Source organism: Syngnathus floridae, chromosome 15 (assembly GCF_059516105.1).
Source record: "Syngnathus floridae isolate MCC-2025c chromosome 15, RoL_Sflo_1.0, whole genome shotgun sequence".
Classification (NCBI taxonomy): Eukaryota; Metazoa; Chordata; class Actinopteri; order Syngnathiformes; family Syngnathidae; genus Syngnathus; species Syngnathus floridae.
The window spans coordinates 4,546,269-4,565,262 of record NC_142427.1 but is presented as its reverse complement, the minus strand read 5'-3'; the positions used below and the strand labels follow the sequence as shown (position 1 = coordinate 4,565,262).

The 18,994-nt window shown below is 42.2% G+C and overlaps 1 protein-coding gene across 5 annotated transcripts in view; it reads right to left on the bottom strand.

Moving 5' to 3' along the window:
- Nucleotides 1-829: 829 nt before the first annotated feature.
- LOC148385963 (seizure protein 6 homolog) overlaps nucleotides 830-18,994 on the bottom strand; it is a 65,449-nt gene continuing 47,284 nt past the window's right edge. The window contains exons 10-20 of one of the 5 annotated variants that reach the window (XM_088398570.1): nucleotides 17,321-17,517; nucleotides 16,716-16,910; nucleotides 16,313-16,504; nucleotides 16,046-16,240; nucleotides 15,879-15,917; nucleotides 15,683-15,791; nucleotides 15,500-15,596; nucleotides 14,901-14,978; nucleotides 12,436-14,479; nucleotides 12,217-12,349; nucleotides 830-1,155 (exon numbers count right to left, since the gene is read on the bottom strand). In XM_088398570.1, coding sequence (XP_088254696.1) covers nucleotides 14,952-14,978; nucleotides 15,500-15,596; nucleotides 15,683-15,791; nucleotides 15,879-15,917; nucleotides 16,046-16,240; nucleotides 16,313-16,504; nucleotides 16,716-16,910; nucleotides 17,321-17,517 — 1,051 coding nt within the window. In that variant the 3' untranslated portion in view covers nucleotides 830-1,155; nucleotides 12,217-12,349; nucleotides 12,436-14,479; nucleotides 14,901-14,951. Of the gene's footprint in view, nucleotides 1,156-11,039; nucleotides 11,123-12,216; nucleotides 12,350-12,435; nucleotides 15,597-15,682; nucleotides 15,792-15,878; nucleotides 15,918-16,045; nucleotides 16,241-16,312; nucleotides 16,505-16,715; nucleotides 16,911-17,320; nucleotides 17,518-18,994 lie in introns of all 5 variants that reach the window. The other 4 variants (XM_088398567.1, XM_088398568.1, XM_088398569.1 and 1 more) reach the window with 4 other exon arrangements.

Below are 18,994 nucleotides of genomic sequence, written 5' to 3'. Positions count from 1 at the left end.
CAGGTGTCAGATTCCAACAGACGTAAGACTGTCATTGAAAACGTTATGGGAGATTATTTTGCACTCAAATTGAAGAGGCTGTGGATGGTTAGCAGTCCAGTCAGCTGCCAAGGGGAGGTCATTTTATGATTTTTGACAAGACAATTAACGGGCTATAGAAGAAGTGAGGAATCTAATTGCCCAAAAAGGTTATTATCCAAGAGATGAGCGTGAACCTGAGAACTTATATAATCTTTTTTGAGGATTTTTGAGACAGTGGACATTGACTGTCTCAGTCTGAGACAGTTTTGTTCAGTATGGGGATGAATTGTTGCTGGTAAATGGACGAAGAGGAAAGGAGAAAAATAAATTTAGATTTAAGTGCTGCGGTCATGTTATTTTTATTGTCATATGATGAATTTATGTAATAAATAATACAAAATCACTATGTAGGACCCCAAATGTGCAAATAATAAAATTACAGTTAGATAAACATCATTTTACTTGTCATGCATTTATGAATGAAAAGAAGTCATTGCTTTGATTGGCAAATCAGATGAAACTGCTTCATATGCTGAGGTGCTTAAGTAAATATTTGTGTGATGAATACGTCCCACCGTCCTTTTATATTTGGAATGTGGAACACATATTCTTTAATTTTAAGTCTTGTGCAAACACAATTGGAGGCTGAATAAATTATGTTCTTTTTTTGTTAGCCTATTGTTGTGATCTCTAAAAAATAGATTTAATATACTGTATTTAATAAACAGTATCCGTGCAAAATGAGTAATAATAGTAAACTTCATTTATGTGTGCCTTTCTGTGTACTCAAGGACATCATGCCATCATATCATATAAATTGGCAGTTGCCGTTTATTTATCCTCATAATATTGGGTAGGAGAAGAACAATAGAAGAGGCAGCTAACAAAAAAACGTCTCTTCCAAGCAGGAACATGTTGAAAATACTAATCAAACATCATTTACAACATGCTTTTATTGAGCCTCCTAAGAGAGCGGCTCATCCCGCTTCTTCGCCATGGTAACCAGGGATTCATTTCAGAGGTGTCATGCTGCATTATCATCTCACCGGTTCATCCGCTCCCCTCCGCCCTCTGGCTTGCTTGCTTTTGTCCCCCCTCTGTTCAGAGCCCTCAATCTCAAACCTGCTCAGTGTCCTGGAAGGAAAACATCTCGTATAAAGCTCTGTCTCCCATCATGTGCACCACACAGACTCACAACCGCACACTTGCATACAGATCATTGCGGACCACACAAAGTATACTGTATTTTACCAACATGACCTCCAAAATATAGTCACCGGTTATGGAATGTCATTGAGGTCTATACTTGATTCTATGGTTTTCGTTCTGTGGTGGGGCCATGCATGCAAAAAAAAAATACAATGATGGAAGGTTAAGCCTTAACTTTGAAATCATTTCACATATTTTTTGGGAGAATTACCTTCTGGTCCATAATTGTATTCAGATATCATGACATTTTCATGCTGCTTCTTTTTGAAACTCTCAGTTAATGGTTTGCTCTAAGACATATTAAGTCGAAAATGTTTTCTCAATAAACACGCCTGCCCTCATTTTGAGACTGTTTGTAATGAATTTACACACACGCACAGGCACTATTGCTAAATACTATTGAACGAGTCATTAGCCCCAATTAAACGATGTCTCATAAAATGTATCCCACAGCGCATGGAAAGTGTACTGTCTGCTCCCCCCCAGGCTGCACACGCTTAGCGGGAGGTCTCTAATGGTCTACTGTATTAAGTGCCATGCTCTAGTCTCCTCTGGATTGTGAGCCGGTCTCATTTTGATTGTGAGCCCCTGTGAACAACAGAAGACCTTCATCAGACAGTAGTGCATGATACTGGGGATGGATGCATGACTCGGTAGTAGACTGCCACCTGGTGGTAGAGTATGTTAATGCGCAAGGTGTTCATAGAAAGGGAAAATACTGTACAGGTAGTCCTGTTTCTAGACAATAACGAATATAATTCGGAGGTGTACATGCTAAATGTTTTTAATTAATTGCACTTATTCATTGCATCCAGGTGTCCCAGTTATCATATGTACCGACCAGTGGTGTGCTGGGACCATTTTCAACCCGGGCGTTACATGTCAAGTTGCTCCCATGTTATCTTGCTCCCTGTTCCGAGTTACGAGTGTGATGGTAAAGCGAGTTGCGCAGTTTTGCGTGTCGCGACTGCAGATTCGTCACAAGCGACTTGGACCTTCCCTGATCGCAAAACTGTTCAAATTCCCAATAAAAACGCTGAGCGAAACGTCTCGTTTGCTTTTCCGACTGGCTGCAAAAAAATAGCAAACACACACACAAAAAAATAGAAAAGTCATACATGGGATTTGAACCCGTGACGCAAAGAAAGACAGAAGGGCTTACTTAGCACTGGCTTAACCACTGTGCTATCATGGCACATAGTTGCTACAACAGATAGCATCATGCATTTATAACATGATCAACTTTATAGACCCATAAGGATTGGGTTCAAGTACTAAAGCAGCGGTGTTATATCGATCGGATTTGCGTATTAATAGGAGTGTGGAGAGAACAAAATTTCACAAATGGGTGTCTGTCAAGTGACGCACGGAGGGTGAGCGGTGGGATATACAAAAGTTTACTGCTGAAAAGGTGGTACATTTGCGCAGCCCCCCAGCCGTGGATGATTTATTGTTCTGGTAGGTTTGACATCAGAACACTCTTTGCACAAAGTTGACATTCAAAAGTCCTCAGAGGCATTAGAATACACGCGCGCCCAATGTTTAAGTTTGTTTACACCACCATGTCAGGGATGATGTCAATGCATGGATTTTGAAATAGTAGTGTAAGGACCCCCCTCCGTGAGCTGTCATCTTATCGTGGTGGAGGGGTTTGCGTGCGCCTATGATCCTAGGAGCCATGTTGTCTGGGGCTTCATGCCCCTGGTAGGGTCACCCATGGCAAACGGGTCCTAGGTAAGGGGGCAGACAAAGCACGGCTCACACAAGCCCCTTATGAAGAAAAACATAAATGAATTGCGTTTTCCCTCGCCCGGACGCGGGTCACTGGGGCCCCCCTCTGGAGCCAGGGCTGGAGGCAGGGCTCGAAGGCGAGCGTGTGGTGGCTGGGCCTTCGCCCACGGGGCCCGGCCGGGCACAGCCTGAAAAGGAAACGTGGGGCCCCCTTCCCATGGGCTCACTACCTGTGGGAGGGGCCAAAGGGGTCGGGTGTAGTGTAACCTGGGCGGCGGCCAAAGGCAGGGACAAGCCCTCTTGAGAGGGGCTAGACTTTCTTCCACTCTGGAGTTGCCCACGGTGAGAGGCGTCGAGCAGGTGTGGGTATACTTATTGCCCCCCGGCCAGATGCCTGCACATTGGAGTTCACCCCAGTGAACGAGAAGGTAGCCTCCCTCCGCCTTCGGGTGGGGGGGACGGGTCCTGACTGTTGTTTGTGTCTATGCACGAAACGGCAGCTCAGAGTATCCACCCTTCTAGGGGTCCCTGGAGGAAGTGCTGCAGAGCGGTCCTTCTGGGGACTCCATCGTTCTACTGGGTGACTTCAATGCTCACGTGGGCAATGACAGTGAGACCTGGAAGGGCGTGATTGGGAGGAACGGCCCCCCGATCTAAACCTGAGCGGTGTTCTATTATTGGACTTTTGTGCTCGACACGGATTTTCTATAATGAACACCATGTTCAAACATAAGGGTGTCCATGTGTGCACTTGGCACCAGGACACCCTAGGCCACAGTTCGATGATCGACTTTGTAGTTGTGTCATCGGATTTGCAGCTGCATGTTTTGGACACTCGGGCGAAGAGAGGGGCGGAGCTGTCAACTGATCACCACCTGGTGGTTGGTTGGCTCCGATGGTGGGGGAAGATGCCGGTCCGACCTGGCAGACCCAAACGCTCTGTGAGGGTCTGCTGGGAACGTCTGGCAGAATCCCCTGTCAGGAAGAGCTTCAACTCCCGCCTCCGGCAGAGCTTTTCCCACATCCCGGGGGAGACGGGGGACATTGAGTCAGAGTGGACCATGTTCCGCGCCTCCATTGTTGAGGCGGCCGACCGGAGCTGTGGCCGTAAGGTCGTTGGTGCCTGTCGTGGCGGCAATCCCCGAACTCGCTGGTGGACACCGGTGGTAAGGGATGCCGTCAAGCTGAAGAAGGAGTCCTATCGGGCCATTTTGGCCTGCGGGACTCCAGAGGCAGCTGACAGGTACCGGATGGCCAAGCGGAATGCGGCTTCGATGGTTGCTGAGGCAAAAACCCGGGTGTGGGAGGAGTTTGGCGAGGTCATGGAGAATGACTTCCAGACGACTTCGAGGAAATTCTGGTCCACCATCCGGCGTCTCAGGAGGGGGAAGCAGTGCAACGTCAACGCTGTTTTCAGTGGGGATGGCGTGCTGCTGACCTCGACTCGGGACGTCGTGAGTCTGTGGGGAGAATACTTCGAAGACCTCCTCAATTCCACCTTCACGCCTTCCATTGTGGAAGCAGGGCCTGGAGACTCTGAGAGGGACTCTCCAATCTCTGGGGTCAAAGTCACTGAGGTAGTTAAAAAACTCCTCGGTGGCAAGGCCCCGGGGGTGGATGAGATCCGCCCGGAGTTCTTAAAGGCTCTGGATGTTGTGGGGCTGTCATGGCTGACACGCCTCTACAACATTGCATGGACATCGGGGACAGTGCCTCTGGATTGGTGGTTCCCTTCTTTAAGAAGGGGGACCGGAGGGTGTGTTCCAATTACAGGGGAATCACACTCCTCAGCCTCCCTGGTAAGGTCTATTCAGGGGTACTGGAGAGGAGGATCCGTCGGGAGGTCGAACCTCGGATTCAGGAGGAGCAGTGTGACTTTCGTCCTGGCCGTGGAACAGCGGACCAGCTCTACACCCTCGGCTCTACACCCTCGGCAGGATCCATCAAATACATTAAGAGCAACAGTACTCCTCCGCATTTGGTTCCCCCACACATTTCAAATGGTACCACGTATCGCAAAAGGAGCACTCTATCTGTGGGGCACAAAAGCAGAATATACTGTACATTCTAACAAAATGTAAAGCTTATCTGGATGTTGTCAGGTCCTACCCAATCGACTACTTCTTCCAAATCTTCCGCCCCACACACTCTACAAATACAAATCATCTGCAAAATAAAATACGTAGATATTTTCTATCAAATAATCCCATGTTGTTGTTTGGGGGATGGGATCTATACAAAATATGCAATTCCCTGCAGAAAAGGGAACAACCATTTTCCCTAAACACAGTTAGTTTGAATGATCAAGTTTGTTTGCACCACTGCATCAGGTATTTTGAGAGGGGAACTCACTGTGAGTGAGTGAGTGAGTGAGTGAGTGAGTGAGTGAGTGAGTGAGTGAGTGAGTGAGTGAGTGAGTGAGTGAGTGAGTGAGTGAGTGAGTGAGTGATGTGAGTCACCCCGCTCACTCTTTGTTTGATCTTCTGCCCTCTGGGAAGAGGTACAGGAGCCTGCGCTCCCGCACCGCCAGACTCACCAACAGCTTCATTCTCCAGGCTGTTAGGATCCTGAACTCTCTTCCCCCTTTTGCGTAGCGTCCTGTACTTATTTGTTGTGTTATTTGTTTATTTATTATTTATTCATCACTTTTATTTATTCATTGTTTGTGCCTTCTTGTTTTATTTTCTTGTGTTGTTTACTTGTTACATTGTGAACTATGTCTTGTCACCGTGGGATAGTGGAAACGTAATTTCGATCTCTTTGTGTGTCTTGGCATGTGAAAAAATTGACAATAAAGCAGACTTTGACTTTGACTTGACAGGGCCCAATTGAATACATTAAAGATGCCACCAGGTGTCTCGTTAGAGTGATAGCTTGGGGAGATAGTTACATTTATTTCCCCACACCTGTGTATTACTAGTCTATAAAAATCCCCCAAAAATCCTTAAAATAGGCAGTCAGTTTAGGAGACACGGACACACAAAGACATATAGAGACAAACAAACAGGTAGAACACATACGTATGTTGTACATACATATACACACGGACACACAGATACACAGATACAGGAACGAACCACATAAATACAGAGATGGATGGAAAGATACTAAATGAATTAGAACAATTTCTGATTCATCACACCTTTCCGTGTGACTTCACAAAAATGGAATGGGCAGGCCTTAAAAGAAGAGCTCGAAATTACATTATGAAGGGTATGCATTTCACATTTTTTAAACTTAATTTACTTGTGCATATTAACACTATAGATAATGCAAAACTATTCAATTGTATGATACAAATACAAAATGTATAAATAATCTAAATTGTCTTTGAACTATACTTTCTGCCTTTACCATATAGTCATCTACATCAGGGGTCCCCAACCCCAGGTCCGTGGGTTACTTAGTACCGGGCCGCCAAGCCGCACAGAAAAACAAAGTTGTTGTTTTTATTGACGATCAATTAATTCAGTTGAAGACGCTCATCCCGGTCACGTGACATGTTTCCCCAGTCGAGCCCGCAAAGCTAGCAAAAATGAGTTAGAATTTATTTTGAAAAACATAAAAATATTGGTGATTCTCTCCCAATTACATCCGTCGGTTCGGGTCAAGACGCTCGTCTCGGTCACGTGACATGTCACCTCAGTCGAGCCCGTGAAGCAACCAAATATGAGCAAGAAACAGATGTTTGGAAAGCTTCTTCGGAAATGGAAAAAAGCCCAATGAGGAGACAGAAGAAGAAGAGGCTACGACTTCTAAGAAAAGGAAAGCTGCATTTCAAAGGACATTTCTGGAGTCCTATACTTAAAATAAGGATTTATCACCACAGGTGACTCTGGCGCCAAGCCCACTCTGCATACAGGATGTTAGGGTTGATAGATATATGTTGATCCTATGCTTATGTTGGAATGTAACCTGTAATAAATAGCCTAGCTTGTGTACACAACGTCGTAAAACACCCCCTGATATGCTTTGACCAGAGGTCAGGGGCTTCAACTCCATCCTGTCCACTCTCACCCTGGTTCTCTCAATAAAAATACTCTTGCAAGAGGCCTGAGTCAGACCTCATTCGATCATCGCTGTACGCACAGCGACGAATGACTCTCCATTTGCAAGTGCTTAAAAAGGGCATACTGTCTCCCATGTGGTTCTTGTAAAAATAAGTTAGAGTGAGCACCACTCTAACACAGGACTGTCTCAGAAAATTTGATTATTGTGATAGAGTTCTTTATTTTCTGTAATGCAATTAAAAAAACAAAAATGTCATACATTCTGGATTTATTACAAATCAACTGAAATATTGCAAGCCTTTTATTATTTTAAGATTGCTGATTATGGCTTACAGCTTAAGAAAACTCAAAAATCCTTTCAAAAAATAGAATATTTCCTCAGACCAAGTAAAAAAAAGATTTATAACAGCAAAACAAAATCGAACATTTGAAAATGTCCATTAATGCACTCAGTACTTGGTTGGGAATCCTTTTGCATGGATTACTGCATTAATGCGGCGTGGCATGGAGGCAATCAGCCTGTGGCATTGCTGAGGTGTTATGAATGCCCAGGATGCTTCAATAGCGGCCTTTAGCTCATTTGCATTATTGGGTCTGGTGTCTTACAGCTTCTTCTTCACAATACCCCACAAATTCTCTATGGGGTGCAGGTCGGGGGAATTGGCAGGCCAATCGAGGACAGTAATGCCATGGTCTGTACACCATTTACTGGTGGTTTTGGCACTGTGGGCAGGTGCCAGATCATGCTGGAAAATAAAATCATCATCTCCTTAGAGCTTTTCAGCAGATGGAAGCATGTAGTGCTCTAAAATCTCTTGGTACACTGCTGCATTTACTCTGGACTGGAAACACAGTGGACCAACACCAGTAGCTGACATGGCTCCCCAAACCATCACTGACTGTGGGAACTTCACACTGGATTTCAAGCAACTTGGATTTTGCTCCTCTCCAGCCTTTCTCCAGATGCTGGCGCCTTGACTTCCAAATGAAATACAAAACTTGCTTTCGTCTGAAAAGAGGACTTTGGACCACTCTGCAATTGTCCAGTGCTTCTTTTCCATAGCCCAAGTCAGACGCTTCTTCCGTTGTCTTGAGTTCAGAAGTGGCTTGACCATGGGAATACAGCTATTGTAGCCCATTTCCCGGACACGTCTGTGAACAGTGGCTTTTGATACCTGGACTCCAGCTTCAGTCCACTGTCTTTGAAGCTTCCCCAAATTCTGAAAGTGACTGTTCTTCACAATGCTGTTAAGGCTGCGGTCATCTCTCTTGGTTGTGCAGCATTTCCTGCCACATTTCCCCCTTCCAACAGACTTTTTGTGGATGTGCTTTGAAACTGCACTCTGTGAACAGCTTACTCTTTGAGAAATGTCTTTTTGTGTCTTACCCTCCTGATGGAGGGTGTCAATGATGGTCCTCTGGACAGCAGTTAGATCAGCAGTCTTCCCCATACTTGTGATTTAGTTTACTGAACCAAGCTGAATGTTTTTCAAGGTTCAGGAATTAATTAGACGATTCAAGTGATTAGTTGAACACCCTACTAGTATACTAGTAGTATACAATACTTTCTCACGATATTCTAATATTTTGAGATAGGATATTGGAGTTTTCTTAAACTGTAAGCCATTATCAGCAATATTAAAATAATAAAAGGCTTACAATATTTCAGGTGATTTGTAATGAATCCAGAATGTATGGCATATTTGTTTTTTTAATCGTGTCATTTTAACCTATTGCCAGATACGGCCCGCCACATCATTTTACGTGGCCCGCGAAGACAAATTGTGCATCAAATTCATGTCATTACTAGAATTGCAAATTGTCTTCACTTTTAATAATATCTTTTCTTGAAATATTTGACCAGTTTTTACTCGTCTGATTTGAAAACGAGTTATTTGTCAGTTTGTTTTGTAGCTTTTACTGTATATAATATGAGGTGCTCATACATTTATTTGGGTTGACAGTCATAATGGCCCTCCGAAAGAAGCTATGACTACAATACGACCCGCGAAAAAAAATAGTTTAACACCCCTGCTGTAAGTAAAACCTTTAATTCATCACAATGAATAATGAATTCCTGTTAATATAGTAATTTACTTTACTTTCAGTAATATATGGCATATGGAATGGGAGCTTCCTGAGAAATGTATTATGGAGCAAAATAGGCCCATATAAGCTTTTCACTCAGGACCTTCGGGACCACCTTGGGCCTGGGAAGCTCCTCGAGAGTGAAGTATGTTACTTTGGTCCCATTCAGATTTATAGTTTGTATTAACTTATGTGTTTTGTGTGTCCTGTATCAAATGCTGTAGGTGGTAAATGCATTCTTGGCCACAACAATCAAAGGCCACAAATCTCGAATCAAAGGTCATTTAATTGATTCATATGAAATGACTTAGATTTGGCAGGGGAGGTCCAAGGGTCTTAGCAAGGTGAGAATGAGCTCAATTTATTCCTAAATTAACTATATTGTTCAGAAAAATAAAGTTGTTTAATACTTCAACCCACTACTATATGATGTCCTGGTTCGAGGGGTGTGTGAGAACAACCACTGGATGCCTCTTGTAAGTTGTCACAAAATGAGGTTTGAATTATTGAAGCACTATCTTAAAATATATACCGTATTGGCCCGAATATAATTTTAAGACGACCCCCTCTTTTTCAAGACTCAAGTTTGAAAAAAGACTTTTTGAACACCAAATTAAATATTTATACAGAAAATGATTACATCTGAAACAAATGATTATAACAATATATTCGAGAGAAAAAGCATGTTATTTTGCCTCTTTCAAATCATGCAAAAACTGTTTATCACATCTTAATATCTGAACATTTAAATATGTAAACTAAAGTGCAATCACATCATTTGTAAATGAATGGCTTCTGGTTTTTGAAATGTAAATAAACCAATCTACTGTGATAAAACAACAAAATGGCAATAACTGCATTAACCATCAAAGTGAAGTCTTGAAACAAATCTGAATAAGGAAAAACATTGCAATTAAATAATGCAAACTGCTACCGCTATTGTTGAAGAGCCTGAGGACTGTATAGGCCCTATACTATAGGGGGTTGTTCGGATGGTTATGCTCTTTTCGCCCCCGGGTGTCGGTCAGAACACAGGAGGGAAGACGTGGTTTAGTTTTGATTGCTTTACTGAATTATAATATTAATTATCATTAATTAAAATAATAACAATAAATAACCATAAATGAAATACTCTCGGCAACACACCAAACATAATCATCAATCGAGACAACAAAATACATTTGCTGGCGACCGTTGGTCGCCGTGCCGCTGCGTAACGGCTACTCGTACCATGCGAGGCAAACTTAAAGAAGTGCGCCGGAGCTGTCAATCAAACGGCGCGCACACAAAGCAAACCGCGATCAGACAAACAGCACAACAGTGGACAGTAGTAACAATGAAATGGCATTTTGTGTCAAAGACGCACACGATCACAGCAACATACTCAGTCGATACCAGCAACCTTTAACTTACCGCTGCGGACGAGCGAAAATGGGTATAATGTCTAGACCCCGAATATAAGACGCCCCCCACTTTTTAAGTCTTATTTCAATGCAAAAAACATCGTCTTATATTCGGGCCAAAATGGTATGTCCTGTCTAGATTATATACCCAATAGAGCAAAAAACAGTCCTGGTTGACCCCTTTGGGGCAGGACAAAAGGCCCTAAATAAGGGTCAAGACATCTCCAGGTAAAGATATTTCTTATCTGTGATTTACACATATACAGAATTATTCATTTTCAAAATCACTTTATCACAGGGGTTGGCTAGTGCTGGAACCCATCCCAGCAGTCTTTCAGGACACACCCTGAATTTGTAGGCAGGTACCGGGAGAACACCACACTATTTCAACATTACTTGTTTTCAGGAGCTTTATGAGGCAAAGAGGTCATAACATGTCAAGATGGGCATGCACGACTATAAACCATCCGGTGCAACAAGACACCACATCGTGTGGTGTCCTTATTTGCAAAGTAAGTTTTACTTGTACACGCACTTCCAACATTTAAACTTAAACCTTTGTCAGTAACGTTGGTACCTAAAATGTAGTTTGCAGAGCTCCTCCTCGCAAAAGCTCCAGCCGAATTCTCTGTGGACCAAGAGGGAATTACTGCCATTCGTCTGCACATAACAAAGAAATGAATCAAAGACACTGGTAAAATATATACATATATATTAGGAACTACTATGTACATACTTGATGCAATATTTTATTTTGCAGATGATTTGTCAAATATTTGTAGTGTGTGGGGCGGAAGATTTGGAAGAAGTAGTCGATTGGGTAGGAGCTGACAACATCCAGATGAGCTTTACATTTTGTTAGACTGTACAGTATATTCTGCTTTTGTGCCCAACAGATAGAGTGCTCCTTTTGCGGTACGTGGTACCATTTGAAATGTGTGGGGGAACCAAATGCGGAGAAGGAGTACTGTTGCCCTTTATGTATTTGAGCTTTTTTTTTTGTTCTTCTTTTGTCTGGCATTAAAAGTTACCTATTGCCTTCCCCACCAAGCTACTTAAATAAATATGTTTACCTGATCTGTTAAGTTGTGTTCCATTTGGAGTTCTCCATCATGAGCAATTGGTCGAGGCACACAACTTCCTCGCGCGAGCCTCGTTTGCTGTATTGGGTTATGACGTTATGTTTGTGTTACACACGTAAAACTCACCTTTATTGACTTTACAGTTGTTTGTCCCTGAGTATTCATCACATTTTAACGGTCCTTACACTACTATTTCAAAATCCATGCATTGACATCATCCGGGTATTCTAATACCTCTGAGGACTTTTGAATGACAACATTGTGCAGAGTGCTCTGATGTCATACCTACTATTATTTTATTTTTTGTGTGTGTTTGCCATTTCTTGCAGCCAGTCGGAAAAGCAAACGAGACGTTTCCCTCAGTGTTTTTATTGGGAATTTGAACAGTTTTGCGATCAGGGAAGGTCCAGGTCGCTTGTGACGAATCTGCAGTCGCGACACGCAAAACTGCACAACTCGCTTTACCATCACACTCGTAACTCGGAACAGGGAGCAAGATAACATGGGAGCAACTTGACATGTAACACCGGGCGTTTCAAATTCAACCGGCCCAATAGCAGGCGCACAGGGATAATAGAGCACCGCTATATCACCACATTTATGGTCTGACTGTCGGTGTCCATCATAGAAAGTGAAAAGATAGTTAAAATATGAAAGATTTCTCTCACTCACCACTACTTTAATGTCATTATGAAGGCCCCCTAAAGAGGCGAAGCGATGGGGTACTACAAGCCGTCTTGATCTGACTGAAGTGCTGTCAACAGGCTTGCAGTTGACGATAAAGTCATGCTCGTAGCTCCAGCGTCTGAATAAAATGTCCACAAGATGAACACAAGAATAAACGGCGTTGTAGCTTATGTCAAACGAGTCCATAAATGTACACTAAAATACCATACTTATCAGACGAACGGTAGTAACGTGACAGGAACACAACAGATACCGGGTCACGCCTTGATGTTGTCACTGTATACCTGGCCGCAATCTTTGGCCCCTCTGAATGACAACAGCGACATCGAGTGGTTGTAACAAGCATTTTGGCTCCTACATCATCGATAAACATTTGTGAAACAAAGACATGGTGATGCTGGAAAAATCCCACTCAGGGCAAGAGGGATATAAATAACGTTTTAATTAAAATACCAAAAATAAACAAATATATATTTCTTTTGCTGTAAAAACACATTACAAACCTCGCAAATTATATACAGAACACAACCAAAACTTGCTTTAGATAATACACCAAATAAACCAAGCAATCAGAGATAGCAGACATAAGTGCAGTTGAATAAAAAGTCAAGTAACTACAGAATCTGTGTGTGCAAGGGGAACACTAGTATCAGCAACTTTTGTTTCTAAACCATTTATTAGTACATTGTTAATTTAATTTAATTTGATTTAATTACACACAATTTATTATACAAAAACACACAACCCAGGTGGTTAGTAGACTACTGTAGCATTGAAAGTATGCTTTATGTTGCATTATGTCTGAGGTGGACTACCTCCTCGCACACACTGCCAGGATAACTGAGGGCATCTTCCTGCAGCTCTTCATTTTGACAATGGATATCTACTTTTTTAAAAACTGTTTTATATTGTGTTTTCAATGTTCCCCACTCTGCATCCATTGCAGCCTGGTCATCCTGGAAGGGGGCTCCTCCCATCTGCGGTCCCTTCACAAGATTTTCTCATTTTTACCCAGTTGAACTTTTGTGAGGTTTTCCTTGCCCAGTTGGGATTTAAGATCAGGGGATATTGAGAATAATTGCCAACTTAGGCCATCTGAAGCTCCTTGAGACTTGTCTCTGATTAAGGGCTATATAAATAAACTTGACTTGACATAATGAATATTGTTTCCTATTAATAAAATGACATACAGTATACTTATCTTCTGAAATGCAAGATTAATAGGTTAAAAAGCACATAGCCTCCTACAGCTTGTAACCAATATTTTGTTCATTGAGTAATGACCACCGTCATCTTTGGAGAGGTGCAACAGTGCCCGCTATTGACACAGATGTAATTTAACTGGTGCTTCATTCATTGCTTAATGAGCTTTAATTTAAAAAAAATCATCTTGTCATCTATTTAAAGATCCAGGAAAAAAAATATAAAATATTCTTTGGCCGTTGTATTGTTATCATATAATACAACCTTTGAATATTTGAGTATATACCTTTGTGTATTTATGGCCATTTTATTTCCTATCAATACTTTTTATGACTGTTGGCCATCACTGTTCATGTTGTAATTGTTTCAGTATTTAAAAAATCTGTAATTATTTTATTTTAATGTTTTATACCCCTCTTGTTTGCTTAACCTAGCATTATTTGGTGCCTCCAGTTCAATACTTGATGTTTTTGTTTTGTTTTTGTCAAGATGGAAATCAAGACTAAACAATGATCACAGTCTCAACTTTTTCACCAGTCAATGTAGTCTCCCTCAAATCCATGTAAATGTTAATTATTTTGACTACATTCATACCACTTGTTTTGTTGCTTAACGAGGCGCAATCGGATTTGTCTGTTTCTTATCAGGCAGGAGACATGTGTTGGACAGGCAGTTTATTTACAAAGAGCAGATCTAGACACGCAAACAAAATACAGTAATATCAGCAAGTTGACAGAAAGCTAGATGGTAGGAATTTGTATGGAACAGATTTCAACAAAAAACCCTTTCCCCTCAAGGTCTGCTACTGAGTTAGGGCTTCAAAAATACAGAAAAATCAAATGATCACCTTCTGTCATAAGCAATTCAGTTTATAAAAATATCACCATGGTGATCCACAAATTCACAGAGTCGACCTTGGAAAGTCATATTTACAAACCTTCATAGGGAAAAAAAGATGAACAGTGCAGAGGGGGATCCCCAAAGGCAAAGCTTGAGCAATTCAAGGTCTCTAAATTGACACCTCTTAATCTTTTTTTCATTAGTCCTGTAAAGACCAGACACACAAATCAGTCAAAGGGCAGTTGATATGATCTGTGAAACAGTTTTACACGTTTGTACAGCATACAAAGTATATTTCTTTCGTTGTAATATACAAAGGCAAATTAATATGCCAGTCAGATGTGTATTTGGTAGATTTGTGTGCACGTTGAAGGGATGGTTTGTTATTGAAAGAATTTATTTCAAAAACTCTCTAGAAGATATTGGTGACTTAGAAGATCTTATATGTATCATAGATGTAACCAGCTGTGTCTGTCTGCATGGAGACATGACGTAACCCAGGAGCACTTTATCATTCTGAAACCGGCATAATGTTTTCATCAAGAAGATTGTGAAGCAGTGTGAAAGGTTGGAAGAGGTAGTCAAAATGGTGGCCTGGTGGCTCGGGTGACGGCCGGAGATCTCACCTCACAGTTGTCAAGTGGCGCCAACATGAACATTATGACCGGCTGACAGTTTTAGTATCTAGAATGTGCCTGCCAGTGCTGAAGGAGGAGAGGAAAGATTGGAGAGGATGGTTTATAACCAAATGCATGTTTTATAACAAAATCCAATCTGCTGTGAAAGTGATATAGAGACAAATGGAATGATGCATTTAAAATGAGCAATCAGTGCTATGTGTCCATCCTTCATTTTATCACGTTGACACAATGCATTCTTGCTTTTGTCCTTTTTGTGCAGAAGCTCACATGTGCATTCTGTGCATTATTAACGCATGCAACACGGTGACAGAGCAATTCAGTGACTCTCATTGTTGTTAATTCTACTTTTTTTCTGTATTGCAATGTTGTTGAGGATGGCACATTGGGAAATTGTGACGTCAATGCATGTGCCACTTGATTGCCTGCTGCTGAAGGAAAATGGTGACGGGAAGATGATTGCGGGTGCCCTCTTCTGGTGAAAGATGAAATGGCAACAAGATGGCCAGCCAGACAAGGACGATTCAGGACAGCACGCTGGTGTTTTGTGAATCCACAGCTTGCATGGTCATCATATCCGTACTTACTCCTCTGTCGTAAACTGGGTTGTCGAAGGCTGACTCCTCCGGCATGTTGTCATACGGCGGCGAGGAAGTTGGCATGCTGATGGGCTTCCCTTGGAGTCTGAACGACAGGGGGGAGGAGTGACATCATGAAATGTGCATTCGTTTGCAAAGGTCATGCGTGAAATGTTGAGTACAACCGCTTACTTTGCAGCACAAACATAAATGCCGAGAACAACCACCAAGATAATTGCAGTTGGAATGAAGACAGCCAGAGTAATATTGGTTCCCTCAATGCCATAATCGGTCTTGACAACTGTGGGGTCAGAACACAGACAAAAAAAACCCATTAGTTTTATAAAAATAATATTGATGCTGTTGCCATATTCAAAGCATAACTCACCGTCAGGCTTGTGTTCGTTCACAGATCGACTGGAGGAAGCTGGAAAGAGAAAGTTAATTGGTCTTTTTTGTTATTGTTACACAAAGCGCACGTCACAAACTAAACATAATCTTGTTTTTGCAGCAAGAAAATCAATAACTCACACTTCAGAGCGTTTGTTTTGTTACCTCGACAAGCGGGCGGTGTGCTGTTCCACTGTGACGGATGTCCAGGGATGCAATAGATTGTGGCCTCGCCCTGCAGCTCATAGCCTGGGTGGCAGGAGAAGGTCAGCATCTCGCCAGCTTGGTAAAAGGACTTTTCAGAATTATGTGCGTTGGTGGAGAGGGCACCGGGGTTCCTGCATGGCTCGTATTTTTCAGCTGGAGACAAATGTATCAAATCAAAATATTGAAAGCAGAAATAAAAACAAAAACTGGCCTGTAATTACTTACGAAGACACTTGGGAAGCTGGTCGCTCCACTTGGGTTTGGCGGCATCTCGGTTGTAGCAGGTAAGGAGGCTGCTGCCCGACAGGATGTAACCTTTGTTACAAAAATACTGCACTGTAGATCCGACAGCAAAGCGGGTGCCTGTGTTCACCCGCCGACTGTGCTCCACATTTCCAGGGTCCTGACATGTCACCACTATTGTACGAGGGGGGGGAACACAAATATTAGGAGGGATCTCTGAACACTTCAAATTACTCTTTTGATCATCCGAAATGATCGTTCGGTCTGACAAAGAAAAACATTCCTCTGAACGTCAACAGCTTGCATGTGACTCGCGGTGTCAAATAATAGCTCAGCAGACACTGTCATGACATTCATTACATGATGGTGCCGTGTTGTTTCACACCTTCCTGACATCTTGGCACGTCACCGCTCCAACTGAGATCCCATTGGCACATGAGGATCTCAGAGCCCATCATCTCAAACCCAGGATAGCACTGGTATGTGACCACGGTGCCGTGGATGAGGTCGGGGTGCGATGTGCTCTTCCAGCCATTGGTGATTTCCGGCAACTCCGAGCAGGTGTCGTTCCTCGGCACCTCTGTGGACATTGGGGATGAAAGAGGCAGTGTGCCCGGTAGATAAGGAACAACGGTGTGAATGCTGAGATAAAGCAGCGGGGCATCCAAACGCAAGGTTTTCTATGTGAACAAAACAAGAGTGTTTTGGGACGCAAATGTAAACAAAGGCTCGAGATGTTTGCCGAGAGGAACGCAGCGGGTGGCTTTGCGCCAGTCGATGCATAATGGCAAAGAACACAAAGCATCAGGCAAAGCAGTGGACAATTAGGTGTACCCAATTATTGTGTTCCTGTTTGTCTCTGTTATCGAAGGGAGCGCACCTGTGATGAGCCAGACAAACAAGGCGAAAGCAAAGAAATGATCCAACAAAACCAATAGCCAGACATTTTTTTTTTTCCAAAAAATGTTCTATTGTGTGTTTCAATCTTACCAAAAAAGTGGACTACAAAGCCATTATTGTAGCCATAGATATTGGTGGCAGGATCAGACTGAAACTGGATGGTGACATCCGCCATGGACGTGTAGAGCTTAAAGTGAGGACGTTTGCCGCTGTATTGGCCAAGAATGTTGGCTGACAGGTCATCACCATCGTAGAAGGTCAGGAGGTCATTTTTCCCCAAATTGAGTCTGTGATGCAGATAGACAGGTCATTATTTTCATCTCTAAATCAAAATGAGATATTTATTGAAGTTCATAGTATATTATAGTACCGCTGATTTATTCCTAGCAACTCATAATATCGTATACATTGAGCTGTGGTTTTCTTTTTTGTTTAGATTTAATTTTTTCACTTTTTTTCTTATTTTCCGGTGCTTCACTTTCATGTTTTGTTAGCTCATTTGGTTTTCGCTTCAACCAATCAGCTACCTCGGGCCACTCATGACTCATTCAGGTTTTCCTCATTGTCTCTTCGGTTTGCTTGAATTTAGCTGCCTGGTTTCTTTCAAGATTCAAGATTCAAGAGTTTTTATTCGCCATGTTTGAGCGTCCCAAACAAGGAATTTGACTTTGGTACATCACGGGTTCTGTTCAACATTTAGGTGACTAACCCCTGATCTTAAACTCTCAGGAGGGCAAGGAAAAACTCAAAACTCCAACTTGGGGAAATTAGAAACCTTGAGAAGAGACCACAGATGGGAGGGTCCCTCTTCCAGGATGACCAGGCCGCAATGGATGCAGAGAAGACACATAGTACAAACAGTGTAGACTCTACAGTGTAGAGTCTACACTGTAGACAATTCATTTGTTTCATTTGTTTTGTTTTTTCTTCTCTTTCTTTGCATTGTTGTCAAATGTCATGTCATGTTGCACATAGTAGAAATTGTTTCATTTGTTGCTTTGTTTTGACCTTTCTGGCAAAATTTTTGCTGGTAAATCATGTAAATAGTTGCAGTATTAGTTGCTTGGACAAAGAAAATCCCAAAATTTTGTGTGACCACTTTGAATACAAACCTTTTATTAGGGTGAAATTTTATCCATGTATGCTTTGTTTTTAGGACAAAATGTGCGATTGTTAGGTGATGTGAGTTTAGTGATTAAAATTAGGTGTGACTGTGTCAAAGAAACAAAAGCACGATCTCACCCATATTATTTCTCATCTCCTTCCTCAACACCTCCCACACCTCCACTTAACATCAAGCAATACTTAAGATTTATTCTTCCATGTTAGGGAACTATTCTACCTGAAATGTATGACATATTGTGAAAATGAGGTGCAAATGAGAAAATGTATCAGGCACAAAAATATCTTCACCTTTTCACAATTCAAGCGTGTTGGCTGACCACAGCCCATAAAGACTTGAATGCGCAATGGAACCTTATCAAGCGCCAACGGTCTCACAACAATCAGACCGAATGTGTATCTTCCAGTTAACCATCTTATCTATTGTGATTGGCTTCAGCCTCAGATTTTCAAACATCCGGCAGGCGTACTTGCCTCATTCTTCTTTTTTATTCCATGTGGATCTTTCATCAGATCTAGTCTGCTTTCTTCACGTTTATACAAGAACCACATGATTTCTTTTATTTTGCATTCTTCATTTATTGTCTTGTAATTTGAATGGCACACTGGCTTTTAGTGAAGCCTGTCACTACCATGGCAACC